The 23,967-nt window shown below is 44.4% G+C and overlaps 1 protein-coding gene across 2 annotated transcripts in view; it reads left to right on the forward strand.

Moving 5' to 3' along the window:
- The first annotated feature begins 6,027 nt into the window (after window positions 1–6,027).
- Window positions 6,028–23,967, forward strand: part of PRMT9 (protein arginine methyltransferase 9) — a 37,105-nt gene continuing 19,165 nt past the window's right edge. The window contains exons 1-7 of one of the 2 annotated variants that reach the window (XM_056562834.1): window positions 6,028–6,413; window positions 8,501–8,649; window positions 17,661–17,897; window positions 17,985–18,152; window positions 19,871–19,973; window positions 20,055–20,152; window positions 21,844–22,036. In XM_056562834.1, coding sequence (XP_056418809.1) covers window positions 6,222–6,413; window positions 8,501–8,649; window positions 17,661–17,897; window positions 17,985–18,152; window positions 19,871–19,973; window positions 20,055–20,152; window positions 21,844–22,036 — 1,140 coding nt within the window. In that variant the 5' untranslated portion in view covers window positions 6,028–6,221. The remainder of the gene's footprint in view (window positions 6,414–8,500; window positions 8,650–17,660; window positions 17,898–17,984; window positions 18,153–19,870; window positions 19,974–20,054; window positions 20,153–21,843; window positions 22,037–23,967) is intronic. The other variant, XM_056562833.1, reaches the window with a different exon arrangement.

The following is a 23,967-nucleotide window of genomic DNA, read 5'->3' on the forward strand; positions in this document are numbered from 1 at the left end:
TAGTGTTTTACTTTTTATTTTGTGTAGTGTAGTGTAGTGTTTTTAGGGTACATTCACACGGGCGGAGGTTTACACTGAGTTCCTCGCTGGGAGTTTGAGCTGCAGCAGAAAATTTGCCGCATCTCAAACTTGCAGCAGAACTCATTGTAAACCAGCCCGTGTCAATGTACCCTGTACATTCACATGGGGGGGGGGGGGGGGGGGCAAACCTCCAGCTGTTGCAAAACTACAACTCCCAGCATGCACTGACAGACCATACATACTGGGAGTTGTAGTTATGCAACAACTGGAGGCACATTGGTTGCGAAACACTGAGAGTTTGTTACTTAACTCAGTGTTTCACAACCAGTGTGCCTCCAGCTGTTGCAAAACTAGAACTCCCAGCATGTACAGTCTCTCAGTGCATGCTGGGAGTTGTATTTTTGCAACAGCTGGAGGCACACTGGTTGCAAAACACTTTAGGTTAGGTAACAAACTCTGTTTCACAACCAATGTGTGTCCAGCTGTTGCAAAACTGCAACAATCAGCATGCATTGACAGCCGAAGGGCATGCTGAGAGTTGTAGTTTTGCAACAGCTGGAGGCACACTGCTACAACTCCCAGCATACCCTTTTGTATGTCTGTGCATGCTGGGAGTTGTAGTTATGCAACAGCTGGATGCACTTTTTCATAGAAAAAATGTGCCTCCAGCTGTTGCATAACTACAACCCCCAGCATGCACAGACTACCAAAGGGCATGCTGGGAGTTGTAGTTGGAACTCCAGCTGTTGCAAAACTACAACTCCCAGCATGCTCTTTGGCTTTGCATGCAGAGAGTTGTTGCTAAGCAACAGCAGGAGGTGAACATCCCTCACCTCCTGTTGTATCCTGCCGCTGCCGCCGCCACCGATCCTGCTGCTCCTGTCGCCACCACTGATCCTGAGGGGACCCCAGCCAGACCAGGGCAAGGAAGGAGACCCCCGCCGGCACCGATCTCCGCTCTGATCGCCGCCTCGATCAACGCCCAGTAGGTCCGTGATTGGTCGGTCGTTCCGACCGATCAATCACGTGATCATGAGGCGGCACCCGTGCCACCTCACTCCTGCTTTGTAAGGGTGAATGGGGCTGTCTTGGACAGCCCCATTCACCCTTTTTTTTCGGGTCACCAGAGACCCGAATGACCCGGAAAAAACGCAAATTGCAGGTCTGAATTGACTGGCGATTTGCGGTGATCGCCGATATGGGGGGACCTCAGGACCCCCTAGGCGATATGCCGGGATGCCTTCTGAACGATATCAGCAGGCATCCTAGTCCTTGCCCGGCGAGTGGCAGGGGCCGGAAGAATGCAGGGTGTACCCATACGCCCTGAGTCCTTAAGGACTCGGAAACGGGGGCGTATGATTACGACCTGCGTCCTTAAAGGGTTAAAGGTAGTGTCAGGTGCAAACAGTAATTATGGGCGTACTGGCCCTTTAAATTTCAGAGCTCCGGCTCTCGAGTGCCCTAGGAGACGGGGACGCGCGCACCAGAGCTGAGACACAGGAGCGGAGGTGGCAGCAGTACAGGGTGAGTGACGGGCTGGGATTCGCATGCGGGCGCGTCCCGCGATGTGAATCCCGGCACCGCCGGCAGCCAGGGACAGATGAACAATGCGCTCATGGCCGGTGCAGGCGGCTGGAGCACAGGGCATAACACCGGGCTGTATGAGCGCTAATTTTTTGCGCCATAATCTGTTTTCTGTATCGGTACCATTTTAGTATTGATCTGACTTTTTAATAGCTTTTAAACTTTTTTTTTCTGGGATATTATAAAAATTGCAATTCTGTGGATTGGTATTTTTTTTTTACATTTACGTCACTTACCGTATGGGATACATAATGTTATAGTTTAACAGTTCGTACAATTACGCACACAGCCATACTAAATATGTTTATTATTATTATGTTTACATGTTTTTATATAGGAAAAGGGGGTGAACTTTTAACATGGAAGGGGTTAATGTGCACCTTTTAAACTTTCATTAAAACTTTTTTTTTTTCAATTTATTAGACTTTTAGGAGGAATCATTAGATTCCTCAAACAGATCAATAGAGATCTATTGAACTCCATTGATCTGTGTGCTCTGTGATCCATTGATAGAGCCTAGTCCAGCCAGGCTCTATCAATGACAGACCCACGGTACAGCAGGGAACAGAGGTAAGCCCTCCGGCTATCTCTATAGTGGATCGCCCCCCCCCCCCCACGATCGACCCACTAGCCCACCAGGGAGCATTCTCAGCTTTGACAGCGGCGATCTAAAGTGTTAATAGCCAATCGCGGTGATCGCTGCATACTCGCTGTTAGCGGCAGCCCCGGCTACTGAGAACAGCCGGGGGTTGCAGAGTATGGAGCTGGCAGGAGTCAGAAAAATCAGAAAGTTTTAGGTGGTCAAAATGGGACAAATGTAAAAATACTTGTTTTGCGAAAAATGTTAAATTATTTTAAAAGCAGTACATTAATAGAAAAGCATGTAACCATGGGTAACATTTTAATCGTATTGACCCACAGAATAAATAAAAAATTTAATTTTTACCGTAAAGTGTACAGTATGAAAACCAAACCCTCCAAAATTAGCAACATTTCTGTTCTCTTTTCAATTTCCTCAAACAAATAGTAATTTTGGGGTTTGCCATACATTTTATGGTAAAATGAGTGATGTCATTACAAAATACAATTGGTCATGCAAAAAACAAGCCCTCAAATGGTTCTATAGATGGAAATATAGTTATGGCTCTAAGAAAGCAAGGAGGAAAAAACGAAAGTGCAAAAATAAAACTGGCTGTAACCTTAAGGCCCAAATTGGCTATGTCCTTAACCCCTTAAGGACACAGCCCATTTGGGCCTTAAGGACGCAGAAAATTTTATTTTTACATTTTCATTTTTTCCTCCTCGCCTTCAAAAAATCATAACTCTTTTATATTTTCATCCACAGACTAGTATGGGGGCTTGTTTTTTGTGCGACCAGTTGTCCTTTGTAATGCCATCACTCACTTTATCATAAAATGTATGGCGCAACCAAAAAATACTATTTGTGTGGGGAAATTAAAAAGAAAACCGCAATTTTGCAAATTTTGGAAGGTTTCGTTTTCACGCCGTACAATTTACGGTAAAAGTGAGATGTGTTCTTTATTCTTTGGGTCAATACAATTAAAATGATACTCATGATAACATACTTTTCTATTACTGTTGCGCTTAAAAAAAAATCACAAACTTTTTAACCAAATTAGTACATTTAAGATCCCCCTATTTTGAACACCTACAACATTTTAGCGGCGTATAAGCGGCGGTATGAGGACTCATTTTTTGCGCCGTGATCTGTACTTTTTATTGATACCATATTTGCTTATATAAAACTTTTAATACATTTTTTATTTATTTTTTTGGGGATAAAATCTTATAAAAAGCAGCTATTTTGGATTTTTTTTTTTGCCGTTCACGCCGTTCACTGTACGGTATAATTAACATTTTATTTTAAGAATTCAGATATTAATGCACACGGCGATACCAAATATGTATATAAAATATTTTTTTAACACTTTTTGGGGGTGAATTTTTTTTTACTTAATTTTTTTACTTTTATTTTTACACTTTAATAATTCCCATAGGGGACTATTTATAGCAATCATACGATTGCTAATACTGTTCAGTGCTATGTATAGGACATAGCACTGATCAGGGTTATCGGCCATCTTCTGCTCTGGTCTGCGGGAAGGCAGATCAGAGCAGAAGACTCCCAGAAGACAGCGGAGGCAGGTGAGGGGACCTCCGGCTGCCGTGCTGGATGATCGGATTGCCGCGGCAGCGCTGCGGGCGATCCGATCATCCAATTAAGTTACCGCGATGCTGCAGATGCCGTGATCTGTATTGATCACAGCATCTGAGGGGTTAATGGCGGACATCCGTGGGATCGCGGATGTCCGCCATTACTGGCGGGTCCCTGGCTGCGATCAACAGCCGGGACCTGCCGCGCATGATCCGGGCATCGCTCCGATGCCCGCGGTTATGCTTAGGATGTAAATGTACGTCCTGGTGTGTTAAGTACCACGTCACCAGGACGTACATTTACGGCGCTCGTCGTTAAGGGGTTAAAGGGGTATTCCAGGCAAAAACTTTTTTTATATATGTCAACTGGCTCCGGAAAGTTAAACAGATTTGTAAATTACTTCCATAAAAAAATCTTAATCCTTCCAATAGTTATTAGCTTCTGAAGTTTTCTGTCTAACTGCTCAATGATGATGTCACGTCCCGGGAGCTGTGCATGATGGGAGAATATCCCCATAGGAGCTGGACAGCTCCTGGGACGTGAGTCATCAGAAAGCAGTTAGACAGAAAACAGCAACTTAACTTCAGAAGCTAATAACTATTGGAAGGATTAAGATTTTTTAATAGAAGTAATTTACAAATCTGTTTAACTTTCCGGAGCCAGTTGATATATAAAAAAAAGTTTTGACCTGGAATACCCCTTTAAGGGGTTAAACCCTACTGAACATCTCTGGAGAGACCAGAAAATGGCTTCCACTGATGCTCCCCATCCATCCTGACAGGGCTTGTGAGAATCTGCATAAAAGAATGACAGAAAGTCCCCAAATCCAGGTGTGCAAACCTTGAGGCATCATCCCCAAGACTGGAGGCTGTAATCGCTGGCGAAGGGGCTTCAACTAAGTACTGAGTAAAGGGTCTGAATACTTATGTCACTGAAATACTTTATTTAAAAAAAATAATAATAATTATCAAAGTATTTCTACCATTCTGTTTTAACTTTATGAAAGTATTGAGTGCAGAATGATGGAAGGAAATCCTGATTTTAAATTTATTTTAGAACAAGGCCGCAACATAAAAAATGTTTCAAAAAAAAAAAAGTGACAGGTCCCAATGCATTTGAGTAAGAAAGCCAATATATTAACCTCTTAAGGATGCAGGGCATACCTTTACGCCTTGCGCCCGCTCCCGTGATATATAATGCAGGGTCATGCACACTTTTCCCATTTAAAAAAAATGTAAACAAAAATAAACATATGTGGTATCGTCGCGTGCATGAATGTCAGAACTATAAAAATATAATGCTAATTAAACCGCACTGTCAATGGCGCACACATTAAAAAAAATCCAAATTCCAAAACTGCGTATTTTTGGTAATTTTATATACCATAAAAAAATATAGAAAAAGCGATCAAAATGTCCCATCAAAACAAAAATGGTACCAATAAAAACTTCAGATCATGGCGCAAAAAATTAGCCCTAATACTTCCCCATAAACAGAAAAATAAAAAAGTTATCAGTCAGAAGAGAACATTTTTAAACATACTAATTTTCGTGCAGTTATAATTTTCACCAGAAGTAAAACTAAATCAAACCTATATAAGTAGGGTATCATTTTAACCGTATGGACCTACAGAATAAAGATAAGGTGTCATTTTTACCGAAAAATGTACTACGTAGAAACGGAAGCCCCCAAAAGTTACAAAATGGTATATTTTTTTCAATTTGGTCCCATAATTTTTTTTTTGTTTCGTCGTAGATTTTTTGGTAAAATAACTGATGTCATAACAAAGTACAATTGATGGTGCAAAAAACAAGCCCTCATATGGGTCTGTAGGTGCAAAATTTTAAGGGTTATGATTTTTAAAAGGTGGGGAGGAAAAAACGAAAGTACAAAAATGAAAAAAACAATGTATTATTAATTGAGCTGTGGCCTCCAGTCCAGAAGAGGCATTTGCTGAATTCATACCAATCTTACAAACAAGCATTTAGTACAGTGCTTCCCTGCCAGGGTGCCTCCAGCTGTTGCAAAACTACAACTCCAGTGTGAGGTGACATTTTCAAACCCATGCAAAAGTCGGACCGCTCCTCCGGAGCGGTCCGACTTTTGCATGGGTTTGAAAATCTCACCTCACAGCAGAATTGTAGTTTTGCAACAGCTGGAGGCACTCTGGCAGGGAAGCACTTATTTAGTACATCCGGGCCACTGCTCTATGTAATGTCTCCTGGATACATTCCGCTCATCGCCATAGTCAGAAAGATGTTTCCCTTTTCCCCAGGTATCATCCAATCAGAGATCAACACGTCATATCCCGGCGCCCGGATGATGATGCGTTCCATTTGAAGCTGCACATTACACTCTGTCTGGTGTAGATTGCCCGGGGACTGTGTATATGTTCTGTATCCCTGAGGAGATGGCAGCACGTGCCCACTGACCGGGCAGCATGGCAGAAGTAAATGGCAGAAGGAAGGCTCGCAGAGGGCGGAAGGCAGGACAGTCTGCGGGCAGGAGGGAGCTGGTAGCCCGGTCCGTACACAGCGCCGAGCAGTGTCTGCGGGATCGGGACTATGGCACGGCGTACGCGCACTTCCTGTTGGTGCTCAGCCTGGCCCCTGAGCTGAAGGATCACTTCAAGGTATCACACAGGGCAGACTCTTCTAACATGGAGGAGAGGCCCAGCTCCGAGTGTGTAATGTACTTAACAGGGGCCACAAATGGCACAGGCCACCTTTATTCCTGCCCCAGCCAGTGGATGTCAGGATGTTCTGTAGTGTCCCATCAGCCTTTATACGCATTGGAGCAGGGCCATATCTTCAGTGGTGCAGCAGCTTTCCTCCTTACTTTCCCCAGTCGGTGCGGCAGCTTTTCCCCTTCCCTAGTCGGTGCGGCAGCTTTCCCCCTTCCCTTCCCCTGTGGGTGCAGCAGCTTTCCCCCTTCCCTTCCCCAGTCGGTGCAGCAGCTTTCCCCCTTCCCTACCCCAGTCGGTGCAGAAGCATTCCCCCTTCCCTGCCCCAGTCGGTGCAGAAGCATTCCCCCTTCACTTCCTCAATAGGTGCAGCCGATTTCTATCCTTACTCAGTAGGCACAGACAATTTCTATCCTCAGTTGGGGCAGGTAGAGCCTTCACTTCCTCAGTAGGTACAACCAATTGGTATCCTGACTTCCTCAGTCGGTGCGGCAGCTTTTCCCCTTCCCTTCCCCAGTCGGTGCGGCAGCTTTTCCCCTTCCCTTCCCCAGTCGGTGCGGCAGCTTTTCCCCTTCCCTTCCCCAGTCGGTGCGGCAGCTTTTCCCCTTCCCTTCCCCAGTCGGTGCGGCAGCTTTTCCCCTTCCCTTCCCCAGTCGGTGCGGCAGCTTTTCCCCTTCCCTTCCCCAGTCGGTGCGGCAGCTTTTCCCCTTCCCTTCCCCAGTCGGTGCGGCAGCTTTTCCCCTTCCCTTCCCCAGTCGGTGCGGCAGCTTTTCCCCTTCCCTTCCCCAGTCGGTGCGGCAGCTTTTCCCCTTCCCTTCTCCAGTCGGTGCGGCAGCTTTTCCCCTTCCCTTCCCCAGTCGGTGCGGCAGCTTTTCCCCTTCCCTTCCCCAGTCGGTGCGGCAGCTTTTTCCCTTCCCCAGTCGGTGCGGCAGCTCTTCCCCTTCCCTTCCCCAGTCGGTGCGGCAGCTCTTCCCCTTCCCTTCCCCAGTCGGTGCGGCAGCTCTTCCCCTTCCCTTCCCCAGTCGGTGCGGCAGCTCTTCCCCTTCCCTTCCCCAGTCGGTGCGGCAGCTTTTCCCCTTCCCCAGTCGGTGCGCCAGCTTTTCCCTTTCCCTTCCCCAGCCGGTGCGCCAGCTTTTCCCCTTCCCCAGTCGGTGCGCCAGCTTTTCCCCTTCCCCAGTCGGTGCGCCAGCTTTTCCCCTTCCCCAGTCGGTGCGCCAGCTTTTCCCCTTCCCCAGTCGGTGCGCCAGCTTTTCCCCTTCCCTTCCCCAGTCGGTGCGCCAGCTTTTCCCCTTCCCTTCCCCAGTCGGTGCGCCAGCTTTTCCCCTTCCCTTCCCCAGTCGGTGCGCCAGCTTTTCCCCTTCCCTTCCCCAGTCGGTGCGCCAGCTTTTCCCCTTCCCTTCCCCAGTCGGTGCGCCAGCTTTTCCCCTTCCCTTCCCCAGTCGGTGCGCCAGCTTTTCCCCTTCCCTTCCCCAGTCGGTGCGCCAGCTTTTCCCCTTCCCTTCCCCAGTCGGTGCGCCAGCTTTTCCCCTTCCCTTCCCCAGTCGGTGCGCCAGCTTTTCCCCTTCCCTTCCCCAGTCGGTGCGCCAGCTTTTCCCCTTCCCTTCCCCAGTCGGTGCGCCAGCTTTTCCCCTTCCCTTCCCCAGTCGGTGCGCCAGCTTTTCCCCTTCCCTTACTCAGTCGGTGCAGCAGTAGAGAAGATAAATGGATCAACAGTAGAATTCACTGACACGGACTACAGAATCAGCTGTAGATTAATTTAGTCTTGTAAAAGTTGTCCCGGTTCCCCCAGAGTAGTCTGAAATGACAGTCCACATACCTAAAATCTCCGAGAAGCACTTGGAAAGAGGAATGACTTTTCCACATACACATCCCTGATAGTCACAGCAGGGTCCCTTTTCTTCATCGGGCACTGACTGCATATTTTTAACATACACTATGCCTCCCTAGTAAACATGAATGTTGCCTGTCAGGTTTAGCGTTTGACTCTTTTAGGTGTACTTATAGTTATGTATGCTGTCTGTTCCTCTGTTTCATAGGAGACTTTCCAGTATGCCCTATTCAAATGGGCAGAAGAGCTTTATGCTCTAAACCGAAGTCAGGACATGTTTAATTGTTATGAACAAGCCCTTGAACTCTTTCCACGGGATGATGTTATCTGCAATAGTATGGGTGAACAGCTCTTCAGGTGAGATGCCTTTTATTGTGAAAAGCCCTCAGACAAGTGCATGTACCCAAATATCTGTATGGATGTATTTCAGGTTAATGGCCCAGATTTATCAATCTGTCTGAGACAAAAATTATCTGGTTTTGTCTATAAGGTTAGGTTCAGACTACGGAATCTCCGGGCAGAAAATTTCCGCCCGGAGATTCCGAGTGCGGCCAGCGCTGACTGAATCAGTAGGTGCTAGGACCGTGCGGACACTGCAGTCTCCAATAGACTGCAATGTGTTCCACGCGGATTTCCGCCTGAAGAAAGCGCAACGCCATTCTTCAGGTGGAAATTTCCAAGCGGATTTTCCATGCACAAATTCCGAAGTGTGAATTTGTGGATGTAAACCCATTCACTACTATGCATTTTAGCAAGCGGAATTTCCGCCTGCAATTTCAAAGCGGAATTGCAGGCGGAAATTCCGTAGTCTGTACCTAGCCTAACAACCAATCACAGCTTACTTTACCAGAGCTTGGTAAGATATAAAAGTTGAGTTGTGATTGGTTTATATGGGCAAATCTGTTTTGGTCTCAGCTTGATAAATCTGGGCCATATGTTAGTGTGTTTTGCAGTGTTGTTGTTTTTTTATTTATTTTTTATTAGTTTCAAATATACAAGTAAAAAAACTGAAGAAAAAAAAGAAAACAATCATAATCCACAAATAAAAACAGTAGTGTCATCTCTGTGAAGCATATCAGCCTGGAGTGATAACAGAACAGAGACTCGAGCAATGGATCACTATAGGTCAGAATAACAAGTATCAATAAGATTCATAATCTGGGACACGAGAAAATACAAACACAGGGAAGGACGGGAGAAAATAAAGAGGGCAAGAAGAGGAAAAGATCTTTTGGGTTGGGTTGAGAGTCCCATGGGATCTGAAGAGCTATTAAAGCATCCAATTTATTATTCATGGTAGTCCAGGCATAAGAAGGGGACCAGGCTATATACACACCTGAGGTATAAGAGATTTGGCAGATGTGAAGAAGCATTTTAGCAGGAAGTTTCCTTAGTCTTTTGGCAGACACATTGAACAAATAAATCAGAGGGTATAGGGGTATGGAAATATGAAAGAATGGTTCCAGCATGAAGCAGACATCTGATCAGGGTGCAGAAAATCTGAGAGGGTGCATACAGGGGTGTGACATCTCCAGCAATCGGATGGTTAAGAAAGCAGGAGTATGGTACCAAATGGTCATACACTTATATTGTGCTTTCCATAAACAGTACACATAGAAGACACTTGTTGCCATATAAGGTACCACACAGGTAGGGGGATAGGGTGGCCAACATCTCCGGGGACAATGAGGTGTTGGTAGATAGCAGAAATAAGGTCCTTCATAGCGTGCACTAGCTGGTAGAACCTCTCAAAGGGGGGATAGGTGGGATACCATAAGGAAGCCTGATGTGGAACTGACCCATTGGGTAATGACTTTGTAGTGTTTAATTTCAGTGTGCCGCAGGCCCAAGGAGTTAACTAAGTACCTAAAAGAGAAAAGCTCTATTGTAACAGTTAGAGATGAGCGAACTTACAGTAAATTTGATTCGTCACGACCTTCTCGGCTCGGCAGTTGATGCCTTTCCCGGCATAAATTAGTTCAGCTTTCCGGTGCTCCGGTGGACTGGAAAAGGTGGATACAGTCCTAGGAGACTCTTTCCTAGGAATGTATCCACCTTTTCTAGCCCACCGGAGCACCTGAAGGCTGAACTAATTTACGCAGGATAAGTCATCAACTGCCGAGCCGAGAAGTTCGTGACAAATCGAATTTACTGTAAGTTCACTCATCTCTAGTAACCGTGTCTGCTAGATGGAAGACTTCCCACCTGTGAGCAGTTTTAGACTGTGGAAGACCAGGGTTATGTAATACAGAGGCCGTAGAGGATTTAGGGGAAGCTAAAGAAAAGTTATTTACAGGTGGACCAGAGCTCTAAGAGAAAAGCTATAAGACCTAGAGGTTTAGGAGAAAAGGTGGGGGCTAACGTGGTCCCACAAAAAAGAGTTAGGGTTCATCTGAGCCTTTTACAGTTTTTGGCATGTGTGTTGAATATGTAAGTTAGGCTAAGATCACATCAGTATTACACAGATCCGTTTGGGAGCCTTGTTCGAGATGCTGATAACATGGCTGGACGGAGTGTGTCACAACAGACCCCAACAGATCCGAACAGGTCCCACTAACTTTAAATGCGGTCCATCAGGTTTCCTTTATGCAGTCATGGCCGTAAATGTTGGCACCCCTAAAATTTTTCTATAAAACTAAGTATTTCTAACAGAAAAGGATTGCAGTAACATCTGTTTTGCTATACACATGTTTATTCCTTTGTGTGTATTGGAACTAAACCAAAAAAGGGAGGGAAAAAAGCAAATTGGACATAATGTCACACCAAACTCCAAAAATGATTGGCACCCCTTCAAAATTGTGGAAAAATAAAATTGTTTCAAGCATGTGATGCGCCTTTAACCCCTCAAGGACTCAGCCCATTTTGGCCTCAAATGGGCACTGTCAGATAAAGAAACTTTTGATATGTTTTAAAGCAGGCTAAACCAATAGGTTTTACAATTGCTTTCATTAGAAACTTTTCAGTATTTCATACTGAAAAAGCCAGTCAAACAACTGCCCCCCCTGCCTGCTTGGACACATACTAGTCCTGTTGTGTCCATGTGTCATCACCTATGTCATGGACACACTTCCTTGATTGACAGTTGTGAGCGCAGGGCTCACAGCTGGAGGAAAAATCCTCCCACTGTCAGCTTGTGTCTCGCTACTGTCAGTGAGGACATGCTGGGAGTTGTAGTTTTGCTAGGGGAGAGAGGAGCAGACAGCATACTGAGGGAGGGGGCGGAGACCTGCACCGTGAGGCCACGCCCTCTCCCTTTGAGAGGAATTCAGACTAGTGAGCTAAATTCAAAGTGTAATGAAAAAATAAATAAAGGTGCTAGACACATAAAAATTAGATGTACATGGTCAGGAATAGGTACTGACTGAAATATAAAAAAATGTGTTTTTGTTGGATCTGACGGGTACGCTTTAAGAACTTTTCCTCCTCGCCTTCAAAAAATCATAACTCTTTTATATTTTCATCCACAGACTAGTATGAGGGCTTGTCTTAGTTGTCCATTGTAATGCCATCACTCACTTTACCATAAAATGTATGGCGCAACCAAAAAAATACTATTTGTGTGGGGAAATTAAAAAGAAAAACGCAATTTAGCAAATTTTGGAAGGCTGCGTTTTCACGCCGTACAATTTTACGGTAAAAATTACGTGTTCTTCCTTCTTTGGGTCAATACGATTAAAATTATACCATGATTACATACTTTTCTATTTCTGTTGTGCTTAGAAAAAAAATCGCAAACTTTTTAACCAAATTAGTACATTTAAAATACCTCTATTTTGAAGACCTATAACTTTTTTTCATTTTTCCGTATTTTGCAGCGGTATGAGGGCAAATTTTTTGCACCATGATCTATACTTTTTATTGATACCATATTTGCATATATAAAACTTCTAATACATTTTTTTTATCAATTTGTTTGGAGTAAAAAAATTTAAACAAAGCAGCAATTTTTTATTTTTATATTTATTTATTTTTTACATTCACACCGTTCACTGTATGGTATCGTTAACATTATATTTTAATCGGATATTAACCCCTTAAGGACCCAGCCATTTTACACCTTAGGACCCGGCCATTTTTTGCACATCTGACCACTGTCACTTTAAACATTAATAACTCTGGGATGCTTTTACTTATCAATCTGATTCTGAGATTGTTTTTTCGTGACATATTCTACTTTAACATAGTGGTAACATTTTGTGGTAACTTGCATCCTTTCTTGGTGAAAAATCCCAAAATTTGATGAAAAATTTGAAAATTTAGCATTTTTCTAACTTTGAAGCTCTCTGCTTGTAAGGAAAATGGATATTCCAAATATTTATTTTATTTTATTCACATATACAATATGTCTACTTTATGTTTGCATCATAAAATTGCAGGGTTTTTACTTTTGGAAGACACCAGAGGGCTTCAAAGTTCAGCAGCAATTTTCCAATTTTTCACAAAATTTTCAAACTCACTATTTTTCAGGGACCAGTTCAGGTTTGAAGTGGATTTGAAGGGTCTTCATATTAGAAATACCCCACAAATGACCCCATTATAAAAACCGCACCCCCCAAAGTATTCAAAATGACATTCAGTCAGCGTTTTAACCCTTTAGGTGTTTCACAGGAATAGAAGCAAAGTGAAGGAGAAAATTCACAATCTTCATTTTTTACACTTGCATTTTCTTGTAGACCCAATTTTTGAATTTTTACAAGGGGTAAAAGGAGAAAATTTATACTTATGTTTGTAGCCCAATTTCTCTCGAGTAAGGACATACCTCATATGTCCATGAAAAGTGTTCAGCGGGCGCAGTAGAGGGCTCAGAAGCGAAGGAGCGACAAGGGGATTTTGGAGAGTAAGTTTTTCAGAAATGGTTTTTGGGGGGCATGTTGCATTTAGGAAGCCACTATGGTGCCAGAACAGCAAAAAAAAAACACATGCCATACCATTTTGGAAACTAGACCCCATGAGGAACGTAACAAGGAATTAAGTGAGCCTTAATACCCCACAGGTGTTTCACGACTTTTGCATATGTAAAAAAAAAAAAAATTTCACTAAAATGTGTGTTTCCCCCCCAAATTTCACATTTTTGCAAGGGTTAATAGCAGAAAATACCCCCCAAAATTTGTAACCCCATCTCTTCTGAGTATGGAGGTACCCCATAAGTTGGCATGAAGTGCATTACGGGCGAACTACAATGCTCAGAAGAGAAGGAGTCATATTTGGCTTTTTGAGAGCAAATTTTGCTCGGGGGCATGTCGCATTTAGGAAGCCCCTATGGTGCCAGGACAGCAAAATAACCCCCCATGGCATACCGTTTTGGAAACTAGACCCCTTGAGGAACGTAATAAGGGGGGGGGTACAGTGAGCATTTACCCCCCACTGGTGTCTGTCAGATCTTTGGAACAGTGGGCTGTACAAAATATTTTATTTGCACAGCCCATTGTTCCAAAGATCCGTCAGACACATGTGGGGTGTAAATTCTCACTGCACCCCTCATTACATTCCGTGAGGGGTGTAGTTTCCGAAATGGGGTCACATGTGTTTTTTTTTTCTTTTTTGCGTTTGTCAAAACCGCTGTAACAATCAGCCACCCCTGTGCAAATCACCTCAAATGTACATGGTGCACTCTCCCTTCTGGGCCTTGTTGTGCGCCCCCAGAGCACTTTGCGCTCACATATGGGGTATCTCCGTAGTCAGGAGAAACTGCATTACAAATTTTGGGGGGCTTTTTTTCCCCTTTACCTCTTGTCAAAATGAAAAGTATAGGGCAACACCAGCATGTTAGTGTAAAAAATTTTTTTTTTTTTACACCAACATGCTGGTGTAGACCCAAACTTCCCCTTTTCATAAGGGGTGAAAGGAGAAAAAGCCCCCCAAAATTTGTTAGGCAATTTCTGCCGAGTACGGAGATACCCCATATGTGACCCTAAACTGTATCCTTGAAATACGACAGGGCTCCGAAGTGAGAGCGCCATGCGCATTTGAGGCATAGGGGTGGACATAGGGGTATTCTACACCAGCGATTCCCAAACAGGGTGCCTCCAGCTGTTGCAAAACTCCCAGCATGCTTGTACAGTCAACGGCTGTCCGGCAATACTGGGAGTAGTTGTTTTGCAACAGCTGGAGGCTCCATTTTGGAAACAGTGGTGTACCAGACATTTTCATTTTTATTGGGATGGGGAGGGGGGCTGTGTAGGGGTATGTGTTTATGTAGTGTTTTTTACTTTTTATTTTATTTTGTGTTAGTGTAGTGTAGTGTAGTGTTTTTAGGGTACAGTCACGCGGGCAGGGGATTACAGCGAGTTTCCTGCTACGAGTTTGAGCTGCCGCGCAAAATTTGCTGCATCGCAAACTTGCAGCCTAATACTCACTGTAAGCCCCCTGCCCATGTGAATGTACCCTGTACATTCACAGGGGGGGAGACCTCCGGCTGGTGCAAAACTACAACTCCCAGCATGCACAGTCTATCAGTACATGCTGGCAGTTATAGTTTTGCAACAGCTGGAGGCACACGGGTTGGGAAACACTGAGTTAGGAAACAGACAATGTTTCCCAACCAGTGTTGGGAGAGACCCGAGAGACCCGATCAGCCCGATATCGCCGCAGATCGCAAGGGCGATTTCCCTACATGGCCCCCCTCGGCGTTTGCCCTGGATGCCTGCTGAAGCATTTCAGCAGGCATCCGCTTCCGATCTCTGCCCGGGGCGCGGCAGAGACTGGAGAAACACCAGGACGTACTAGTACGTCCTGGGTCCTTAAAGCCCAGGGTGCCAGGACGTTCTAGTACGTCCTGGGTCCTTAAGGGGTTAACATATGCAGCAATACCAAATGTTTATTAAAATTTTTTTTTTTTTACACTTTTTGGGGGTGAAATGGGGAAAATGGGACAATTGACATTTTTATTGGGGGAGGGGATTTTTCAAATTTTATTTTTTTTCCATTTATTTTTACACTTTTTATGTCCACATAGGGGACTATTTATAGCAATCATTCGATTGCTAATACTATGCAGTGCTATCTGTCATCTTCTGCTCTGGTCTGCTCGATCTCAGACCAGAGCAGAAGACCCGTGGAAGGCAGAGGAGGCAGGTGAGGGGACTTCCGTCTGCCGTTCTGAATGATTGGATCTCCGCGGCAGCGCTGCGGGCGATCTGATCATCCATTTTAGTGACCGCAGCGCTGCAGATGCCGTGATCTGTATTGATCACAGCATCTGAGGGGTTAATGGCGGACATCTGTGCGATCGCGGATGTCGGATTATCAACAGCCAGGACTTGCTGCGCATGACCCGAGCATCGCTCCGATGCTCGCGGTAATGTATAGGACGTAAATGTACGTCCTGGTGCGTTAATTACCACCGCACCAGGATGTACATTTACGTCCTGCGTCATTAAGGGTTAAAGGGGTACACCGGTGGAAAACTTTTTTTTTTTTTTATTTATTTTTTTTTTTAATCAACTGGTGCCAGAAAGTTAAACAGATTTGTAAATGAGTTCTATTAGAAAATCTTTACCCTTCCAGTACTTTTTAACATCTGTATGCTACAGAAGAAATTCTTTTCTTTTTGAATTTCTTTTTTGTGTCGTCCACAGTGCTCTCTGCTGACAGGAACTGTCCAGAGCAGCTTAGGTTTGCAATGGGGATTTTCTCCTGCTCTGGGCAGTTCCTGATACGGGCATCATGGGTCAGCAGAGAGCACTGTGGACAAGACAAAAAAAAATTCAAAAAGATAAGAATTTCCTCTGTAGCATACAGCTGCTAAAAAGTACTGGAAGGGTAAAGATTTTCTAATAGAAGTCATTTACAAATCTCTGTAACTTTCTGGCACCAGTTGATCTAAAAAAAATTTTTTTACACCGGAGTACCCCTCTAAACTCACCTGTAACAGATGTAGGCAATATAAAAATCACCTGAAAGCAGATAAAAATGAGAGAAGTTCACTTAGTCTTTGCATTGTGTGTCTGTGTGCGCCACACTAAGCATTGACAACAGAAAGAGAAGAGAACTGTCTTAGGACTTGAGAACCAAAATTGTGGAAAAATATCAACAATTTCAAGGTTACATGTCCATCTCCAGAGATCTAGATTTGCCTTTTTTCCACGGTGCGCAACATTATCAAGAAGTTTACAACCCATGGCACTGTAGCTAATCTCCCTGGGCGTGGACGGAAGAGAAAAATTGTGGACGGAAGAGAAAAATTTATGAAAGGTGTCAATGCAGGATAGTCTGGATGGTGGATAAGCAGCCCCAAACAAGTTCCAAAGATATTCAAGCTGTCCTGCAGGCTCAGGGAGCATCAGTGTCAGTGCGAACTATCCGTCGACATTTAAATGAAATGAAATGCTATGGCAGGAGACCCAGGAGGACCCCACTGCTGACACAGAGACCTAAAAAAGCAAGACTACAATTTGCCAAAATGAACTTGAGTAAGTCAAAATCCTTGTGGACAGATGAGACCAAGATAGAGCTTTTTAGTAAAGCACATCATTCTACTGTTTACTGAAAACAGAATGAGGCCTACAATGAAAAGAACACAGTACCTACAGTGAAATATGGTGGAGGTTCAATGATGTTTTGGGGTTGTTTTGCTGCCTCTGGCACTGGGTGCCTTGAATGTGTGCAAGGCATCATGAAATCTGAGGATTACCAATGAATTTTGGGTCTCACTGTACAGCCCAGTATCAGAAAGCTGGGTTTGCTTCTGAGATCTTGGGTCTTCCAGCAGGACAATGACTCCAAACATATGTCAAAAAGCCCCCAGAAATGGATGGCAATAAAGCAATGGAGAGTTATGAAGTGGCCAGCAATGAGTCCAGATCTAAATCCCATTGAACACCTGTGGAGAGATGTTAAAATTGCTGTTGGGAAAAGGCGCCCTTCCAATAAGAGACCTGGAGCAGTTTACAAAGGAAGAGTGGTCCAACATTCCGGCTCAGAGGTGTAAGAAGCTTATTGATGGTTATAGGAAGCGAATTATTTCAGTTATTTTTTCCAAAGGGTGTGCAACCAAATATTAAGTTAAGGGTGCCAATAATTTTGTCCAGCCCATTTTTGGAGTTTGGTGTGACATTATGTCCAATTTGCTTTTTTTCCTCCTTTTTTGGTCTAGTTCCAATACACACAAAGAGAATAAACATGTGTTTAGCAAAACATGTGTTACTGCGATCCTTTTCTGTGGGAAATACTTAATTTTCTAGAAAAATTTTCGAATTATTTTGCAGGATTTGAGTGGAGTAAAAAGCTGACATGCAGGATGTTTTTTCTCTGCTAAGGTCCTGTCCTTTAAATGGCACTCCCTAACGCTGATGTGAACGAGGCATACTAACATCATTTATAAAAATAAAAAATACAGGTAACAATATGCTTTTCTATGTCTGCCATAGACTGGGATTTCGAGATGAAGCAGCTGGGTATTTCTACAAGGCTGTGAGGTTGAACCCAAATTCGGCCGATGCCAGAGAAAATTTTTACCGTGTAGCAAATTGGCTCGTGGAACGTTGGCATTTTGTAATGCTGAATGATGTCAAAAGGAATTTGATGTATCGCAAAGCTATTGAAAATGCTGTACAGGCTGGCTGCAAGACTGTTCTGGATATTGGGACAGGCACAGGGATTCTAAGGTACAAATGTGTTATAATATGGTGCTAAGCTAACAGTGCTACTGTCTGTATGCAGGATATACTAATATATACCTGTTCTATGTTTAGCATGTTTGCAAAAACTGCAGGGGCCCCTAATGTTTACGCCTGTGAGCTCTCCAAGACTATGTTTGACCTGGCCTGTGAGGTGGTGGCTGCCAACCACATGGAGGGTGACATCAAACTTCTACACATGAAGTCTCACGATGTGCAAGTCCCTAAACACATTCCTGAAAAGTAAGTAGCTATTGTTTCACTTGTGAAAAATGGTATAAAGTGCTAGAGAACATTGATGAATGTTTAGACTTTTTCCCCATACAGACATAGAGGGAGATTGATCAAAACCTGTGCAGAGGAAGAGTGGTGCAGTTGCCCATAGCAACCAATCAGATTGCTTCTTTCATTTTCCACAGGCCTCTAAAGAGGCCTGTGGAAAATGAAAGAAGCAATCTGATTGGTTGCTATGGGCAACTGCACCACTCTTCCTCTGCACAGGTTTTGATAAATCTCCCCCATTGTGATTGTCCTGTTTTATTTTTGTCTTTTTAGTAAACATTTTTCAAAAGTAACTACAGGAAGTGTAGCCATAATGAAAGTTGTATTAGCCATATGTTATTAGTTTTTTTTAGTAACCAATATATTGGTTGCTGAAACCTATATTTAAATTCAGATTGAGCTCCCTACCCTTTATTGTTGCATATGTTTGTTACCAACAAATTCATGTTCCTCCTACACAGTGTCAGTAGAAAAAGCAGTCTGTGGTTAAAGGGGTACTCCACTGGAAAACATTATTATTATTATTATTTTTTTTTTTTTTTTTAAATCAACTGGTGCCAGAAAGTTAAACAGATTTGTAAATATCTTCTATTTAAAAATCTTAACCCTTCCAGTACTTATCAGCTGCTGTATGCTACAGAGAAAGTTGTTTAGTTCTTTCCAGTCTGACCACAGTGCTCTGTGCTGCCACCTCTGTCCATTTTAGGAACTGGAGTAGGCGCAAATCCCCATAGCAAACCTATCCTGCTCCAGGCAGTTCCTAAAATGGACAGAGGTGTCAGCAGAGAGCACTGTGGTCAGACAGAAAGGAAATTCAAAAAGAAAACAACTTCCTCTGTGGTATACAGCAGCTGATAAGTACTGGAAGGATTAAGATTTTTAATAGAAGTTATTTACAAATCTGCTTAACTTTCTGGAGCAAGTTGATTAAAAAATTTTTTTTTTTCCAGTGGTGTACCCCTTTAAAGGTGCCAGAATCAACTAGTGCCGGAATGTTAAACAGATTTGTAAATTACTTCTATTAAAAAAATCTTAATCTGTCCATTACTTATTAGCTGCTGAATACTACAGAGGAAATTCTTTTTTCTTTTTGGAACACAGAGCTCTCTGCTGAATCACGAGCACAGTGCTCTCTGCTGACATCTCTGTCCATTTTAAGAACTGTCCAGAGTAGGAGAAAATCCCCATAGCAAACATATGCTGTTCTGGACAGTTCTTAAAATGGACAGAGATGTCAGCAGAGAGCACTGTGCTCGTGATGTCAGCAGAGAACTCTGTGTTCCAAAAAAAAATAATTTCCTCTGTAGTATTCAGCAGCTAAGAAGTACTGGAAGGATTAAGATTTTTTAATAGAAGTAATTTACAAATCTGTTTAACTTTTTGGCACCTGTTGATTTAAAAAAAAAAAAAAAAAATTATATATATATATTATATATAATGTTTGATATCTGTTCCAGTGGTAGCACTGACAATTCTCTACTGCAAACATGATTATTCTCAGAGTAGGCTAGTGTTTCCCAGCCAGGGGGCCTCCAGCTGTGGCCATACTACAACTCCCAGCATGCCCAAAGGCTGTCCAGGAATGCTAGGAGTTGTAGTTTGGCCACAGCTGGAGGCACCCTGGTTGGGAAACACCTGGAGTAGGCACCTTCATAACATTGTGTCCTTTTTGTGAATAGGGTCTCACTAGTTGTCACTGAGACAGTAGATGCTGGTTTGTTTGGTGAAGGTATAGTGGAAACTCTTATCCATGCCTGGAAGAACTTGCTTCTAGAACCTAAGGTGAGCGAAATAAAAAAACATTTTTGTTTAACTTGTGTTATGTCTAATATTAGACTCTTATGGATTGATTTTCTTTCTCAGCCCAAAGATGGAAGTTATGAGTATGGACAGGTCATACCTGCAGGTGCTGTAGTGTATGGCATGGTGGTGGAATGTCCGGAAATACGCAGACATCACAGGTGAGTGAGCTGTATCTTAAAACACAGAAATTTAGTTTGGCAAACAAAGTATGTCAATTTTAGAATGTTTTACCAGTCAAAAAGGAGTTTCTTGACCACAAAAAAAAGCATGCAGCTGTAGGCTGTACAGAAGTTTGGCATATACCATTAGGCACCATTGGGGAGATTTATCAAAACCTGTGTAGAGGAAAAGTTGCCCATAGCAACCAATCAGCTCTCTTCCTTCATCTTTCACAAGTCCTCTGCAAAATGAAAGAAGCGATCTGATTGGTTGCTATGGGCAATGTTTCCTTTGCACGGGCTTTGATAAATCTCCTCCCATATGTATAGAATTCACCCCTAGCATTGCGGAAAAAATCCTCCTACTTATGTTGACTGATAGAGCCTGTATGGCTGTACACTGTATGCTAAAGAGCTGTAAACGCCTCCATGCATTAAAGCACAAGCTACAATGTACATGAGCCCTTATTTCTTCCTCCATTGTCTTAAAGGAAAACTGTCAGGTTTCTCCCCCCCGCACCAACCAGCGGTACTGGCTGGTAGTGTGGGGGAGGCTGATCAGTTTGATCCTTACCGTGTCCGTATCCGCCTCGCTGTTCAGCTGTAATCCTCTATTTTCGGTATATGCAAATGAGGTGCTAACTGGCACTCTGACATCAGTGCCACTGGCCGTAGCACCGCCCAGCTCATCAATATTCCTCTATTGATCTGAACAGGTGAGTATGCTATATTTATTTATTTTTGGGTTTGCATGCATTAACTTTTTTTCATTTCATATCTAAACAAATGGCTGAAAGCTGTCTTAAAGGAAAACTGTCACTTTGATCACCCACACTGCAGCTCTCGCATGACTGCAGCTCTCGCATGACTGCAGCTCTCGCATGACTGCAGCTCTCGCATGACTGCAGCTCTCGCATGACTGCAGCTTTCAGCAGTCAGAGCTCAGGACATGAGAGCTGTATGTAAACTGCCTGCGTATGCGCTCTATGGACAGAGCGCAATGCTCACGTGACATGTGACTCGCGTCACTAGGACGTGGAGTCGCAGGATATGAATATGCTAACTAAGGGGACAGCTGGGACGGAAAGAAGGGGCAGCCAGCCCGTGGGGCCCCGCCTCCTGCTCGCAACTCCCTGAATTCAGGAGGGGAAATTCACCAGCCAATATTTCGGGTACCACAGTTCCGATTATAGTAAGTGACCCCTCTTTGGATTCCTGGTCATCCACACTATAACCCAGTGCTGGGAGCTCACACAATGTAAGCAAGGGGAAAAGTATGTTAGACAGCTTTTTAAAGCAGTGCAGGAGAGGTGTTAGGAGTAGTTAGGGAATATAATCTGAGGTATTTTAGAAAATATGGTTTGACAGGTACTCTTTAAGAGGTTATCTTATCAGAGGCCACCAATTCCAGAATGCAGTCCCCAAGATGATTAGCTGATCCCACTCCAGGGACACCAGGCAAAAAGCTGGATGAAGCCACCATCAGAACACGTTATTGTGCATGACTGCTGTTCAGATGATTTGACATTCACAGAGGTTTTCTTCATATGATAACCGTTTGAAACTGCTGCCAAAACTACTTGGGATATATATATATAGCTCTATCTCTATCTCCTTGGACACAATGCTTATGCTTTATGGTGCATTTAAACTGCCAAAATGTACCTTTTTTCTCTCTTTATTTTGCCCAGAGTGTTTGTCAGTGAAGTTGCCGGAGTAAACATAGCAGAAGCGGTGCGGTTTTCCAGTCCTGTACATTGCAGTCACAAATCTAGTGAAGCGAATGAGCCATATGCTACGGAGAAGATGAGCCGGGTACCTGGCGGTTATAAAGCGCTGAGCCAGCCCTTCCTAGCTCTGACGGTAGACTTCAATAGCCTAGAGGTAAACATTTATTGCTGGACCAAAATGCTTGCGTTCTGTAATTCATATGTTGTAATCACCTAAGCAGTTCCTTTCTAAGAAAACGACAGTACTGTAAATAATATCATCATTTTTTGACTACATATGTCCTTCTCTTGAAAGATCATCAAAAGATTTTTTTTATATTTTATAGTTTAAAATGTATTAATTTTGTAATTTGATTGTATACATTTTAATTTTTCCTTTACTGTGTTTTTTTTATGTTTAAAATTTTGGCCACTAGGGGTCTCCCTAGGAGTGCCTGTTTGAGTGATTTCGGACTCGCACCGGGCTGGCATGCTGAGTCCAAAACCTCATACTAAGCGCAGCTCCCTGCCTGTCAGTCAGACAGGCGGGAGCAAGAGCTGTGCTCCTATCACTGCAGGGCGCGCTCCTGACTCTGCCAAGAAGTGGTCTTCAGGCTCTGCCCGCTGACAAGGAGAGCCGGGGCGTGCGGGCCGAGAGTCAGTGGAGCGCAGCTCTTCAAGGTGGTATTAAAATCGAGGTCTTCAAAAATAATTTCATTACAAATGTAAGTTTACACTCAAACACATAATGATATAATAGTTATATTAATGCATAATTTTTTGGATTATAAATCATGTGTCCCTAAAAGAGGTGCCTCCAGCTGTTGCAACAATAAGGAGGCACAATATGAATGAAAAAGATATAGATAGATATAGATATACCGTATTTATCGTCGTATAACACGCACTTTTAAGGCTAAAATTTTTAGCCTAAAGTCTATGTGCGTGTTATACGCCGATACACCCCCAGGAAAGGCAGGGGGAGAGAGGCCGTCGCTGCCTGCTTCTCTCCCCCTGCCTTTCCTGGGGACTAGAGCGCTGCTGTCGGCCCTTCTCACCCCCTGGCTATCGGCGCCGCTGCCCGTTCTGTCCCCCTGACTATCGGTGCCGGCGCTGATAGTGAGGGGGAGAGAAGGGGCAGCGGCACCCATTGCCGGCGCCCCTGCCCCGTTGCCTCCCCCCATCCCGGGTCCGCGCTGCTGCAGGCCTCCGGCGTGCGTCCCCGGCGTCGTTGCTATGCGCTGAACAGCGCGGCGCATGACGTCAGTGCGCCGCACCGTGCATAGCAACGACGCAGGGGACGCACGCCGGAGGCCTGCAGCAGCGCGGACCCGACTCAGGTAATTATGCCACCGGGGATGGGGGGGGGCAGCGGCGCCGGCAATGGGTGCCGCTGCCCCTTCTCTCCCCCTGGCTGTCGGCGCCGCTTCTCTCCCCCTGGCTATCGGCGCCGGCACCGATAGTCAGGGGGACAGAACGGGCAGCGGCGCCGATAGCCAGGGGGTGAGAAGGGGCGACAGCAGCGCTCTAGACCCCAGGAAAGGCAGGGGGAGAAGAGAGAATGCTGGGAGTTGTAGTTTTGCAACATCTGGAGTGCCACAGTTTGGAGAACCCTGTACAGTGGTCTCCAATCTGTACTCTTCCAGATGTTGCCGAACTACAACTCCCAGCATGCCTGGACTGTCTGGGCATGCTTGGAGTTGAAGTTTTGCAACATCTGGAGGGCTACCGTTTGGACACCACTACACTGTGGTCTCCAAACTGTTCTCCTCCAGTTGTTGCAAAACTACAACTCCCAGCATGCCTTTCGGCTATCTGGGCATGCTGTGAGTTGTAGTTTTGCAACAGCTGGAGGCACACGGGTTGGGAAACACTGAGTTAAGTAACAAACTCTGTGTTTTGCAACCAGTGTGCCTCCAGCTGTTGCATAACCACAACCCCCAGGATGCACGGACAGTCAAAGGGCATGCTGGAAGTTGTAGTAGTATGCCTCCAGCTGTTGCATAACTACAAGTCCCAGCATGCCTATCTGCTGTCACTGCATGCTAAGAGTTGTAGTTTTGCAACAGCTGGAGGTTTGCTGTTATGGAACCATAGGGGCTTCCT

This window comes from Hyla sarda, chromosome 1, assembly GCF_029499605.1.
Source record: "Hyla sarda isolate aHylSar1 chromosome 1, aHylSar1.hap1, whole genome shotgun sequence".
NCBI classification, from domain to species: Eukaryota; Metazoa; Chordata; class Amphibia; order Anura; family Hylidae; genus Hyla; species Hyla sarda.